Below are 1239 nucleotides of genomic sequence, written 5' to 3' on the forward strand. Positions count from 1 at the left end.
ACAGTAAACATTTTTACCAAACTGCAAATAGAATTAAAGTGAGAGCTCCATCGAGTATCCCCAACTCTTTGTAAAGTGTTTATTTGATTCGCACCTTTTCCTGTTTCTAATTCATTTTGAGCAACCAAGTTTGCATTTTCAATTGCTTGAGCTTCTTGTAATTGATCATGTCTTTTTGAAGAAGCACTAACAATAGTGACAATAGAGTTTAATTGAGTAAAAAATTCATGAATTTGAAATACCTCTCTTGAAGCTGCTACCAATGCTAATTGTAACCTATGAGCAAAACAATGCACATAGTATGCTTGTGGAGAATCTTTAAGAAACAAAGCTTGCAAACCATTCCACTCACCCCGCATGTTGCTTGCACCATCATACCCTTGACCCCTAATATTTTTAACTTGGAGATTATAATGAGAAAGGACAGAAATTAATTCTTTCTTTAAAGTTGTTGCACAAGTATCAGTGACATGCACAAGATCAAAGAATCTCTCTTTAACAAAATCATCTAGAGTAACAAATCTCAAAACAATGGTCATTTGCTCCTTTTTAGATTCATCTCTAGCTTCATCAACAATAATACAATATTTGGCATCTCCAATCTCTTCTCTAATTGAATTTCTCACCTTAATAGCAAGAATATGTAGAATTTCTTTTTGGACATCATTTGAAGTATACTTAGCATTTTTTGGAGCATTTTCTAAAACATTCTTTTTTACTCTTTCATTGTAAGATCCCAAAAATTTCAACATTTTCAAAAAGTTATCTCTGTTGCTTGAACTTTGGTTTTTATCATGTCCTCTGTATGCACAACCTTGAAATGTCAACCATCTAATGCAATCTATAGATGCTCCTAGTCGAATTCGATTCTTTTCAATCTCTTCTTATGTTTGCTTATGAAGAAGTCTGTCAATATGTTGTGATTGTTTCATCAAATTATCACATGATTTCAGCGCCTTATGATGGAATGAGTTAGGACCTTTGCCAATGTGATTCAAAAGAGCACATTCTTTTCCACTATTTACTTTCTTCCAATTCCTGAAACCATTCTCAATAAAAGCATTTGAACCCGTATTGATTGAAGGTTTCTTAGCAAAAAGAAAGCACAAAAAACAATATATAGCATCATTTTCTATAGAATATTCTAACCAAGATGGGAACAATTTAAACCATGAAGCTTGAAAGCGACGATGACTTTTATCACCAAAAAATGGATAATTATCAAGAATTGGTTGATTT

The 1239-nt window shown here is 32.5% G+C and overlaps 1 protein-coding gene across 1 annotated transcript in view; it reads right to left on the minus strand.

The window, feature by feature from the left end:
• Positions 1-752, minus strand: part of LOC107457795 (uncharacterized) — a 1720-nt gene extending 968 nt beyond the window's left edge. Inside the window, exon 1 of the mRNA XM_016075976.1 lies at positions 95-752. Coding sequence (XP_015931462.1) covers positions 95-752 — 658 coding nt within the window. The remainder of the gene's footprint in view (positions 1-94) is intronic.
• Positions 753-1239: the final 487 nt, after the last annotated feature.

The sequence above is a fragment of the Arachis duranensis genome, chromosome 7 (assembly GCF_000817695.3).
Source record: "Arachis duranensis cultivar V14167 chromosome 7, aradu.V14167.gnm2.J7QH, whole genome shotgun sequence".
Taxonomy (NCBI): Eukaryota; Viridiplantae; Streptophyta; class Magnoliopsida; order Fabales; family Fabaceae; genus Arachis; species Arachis duranensis.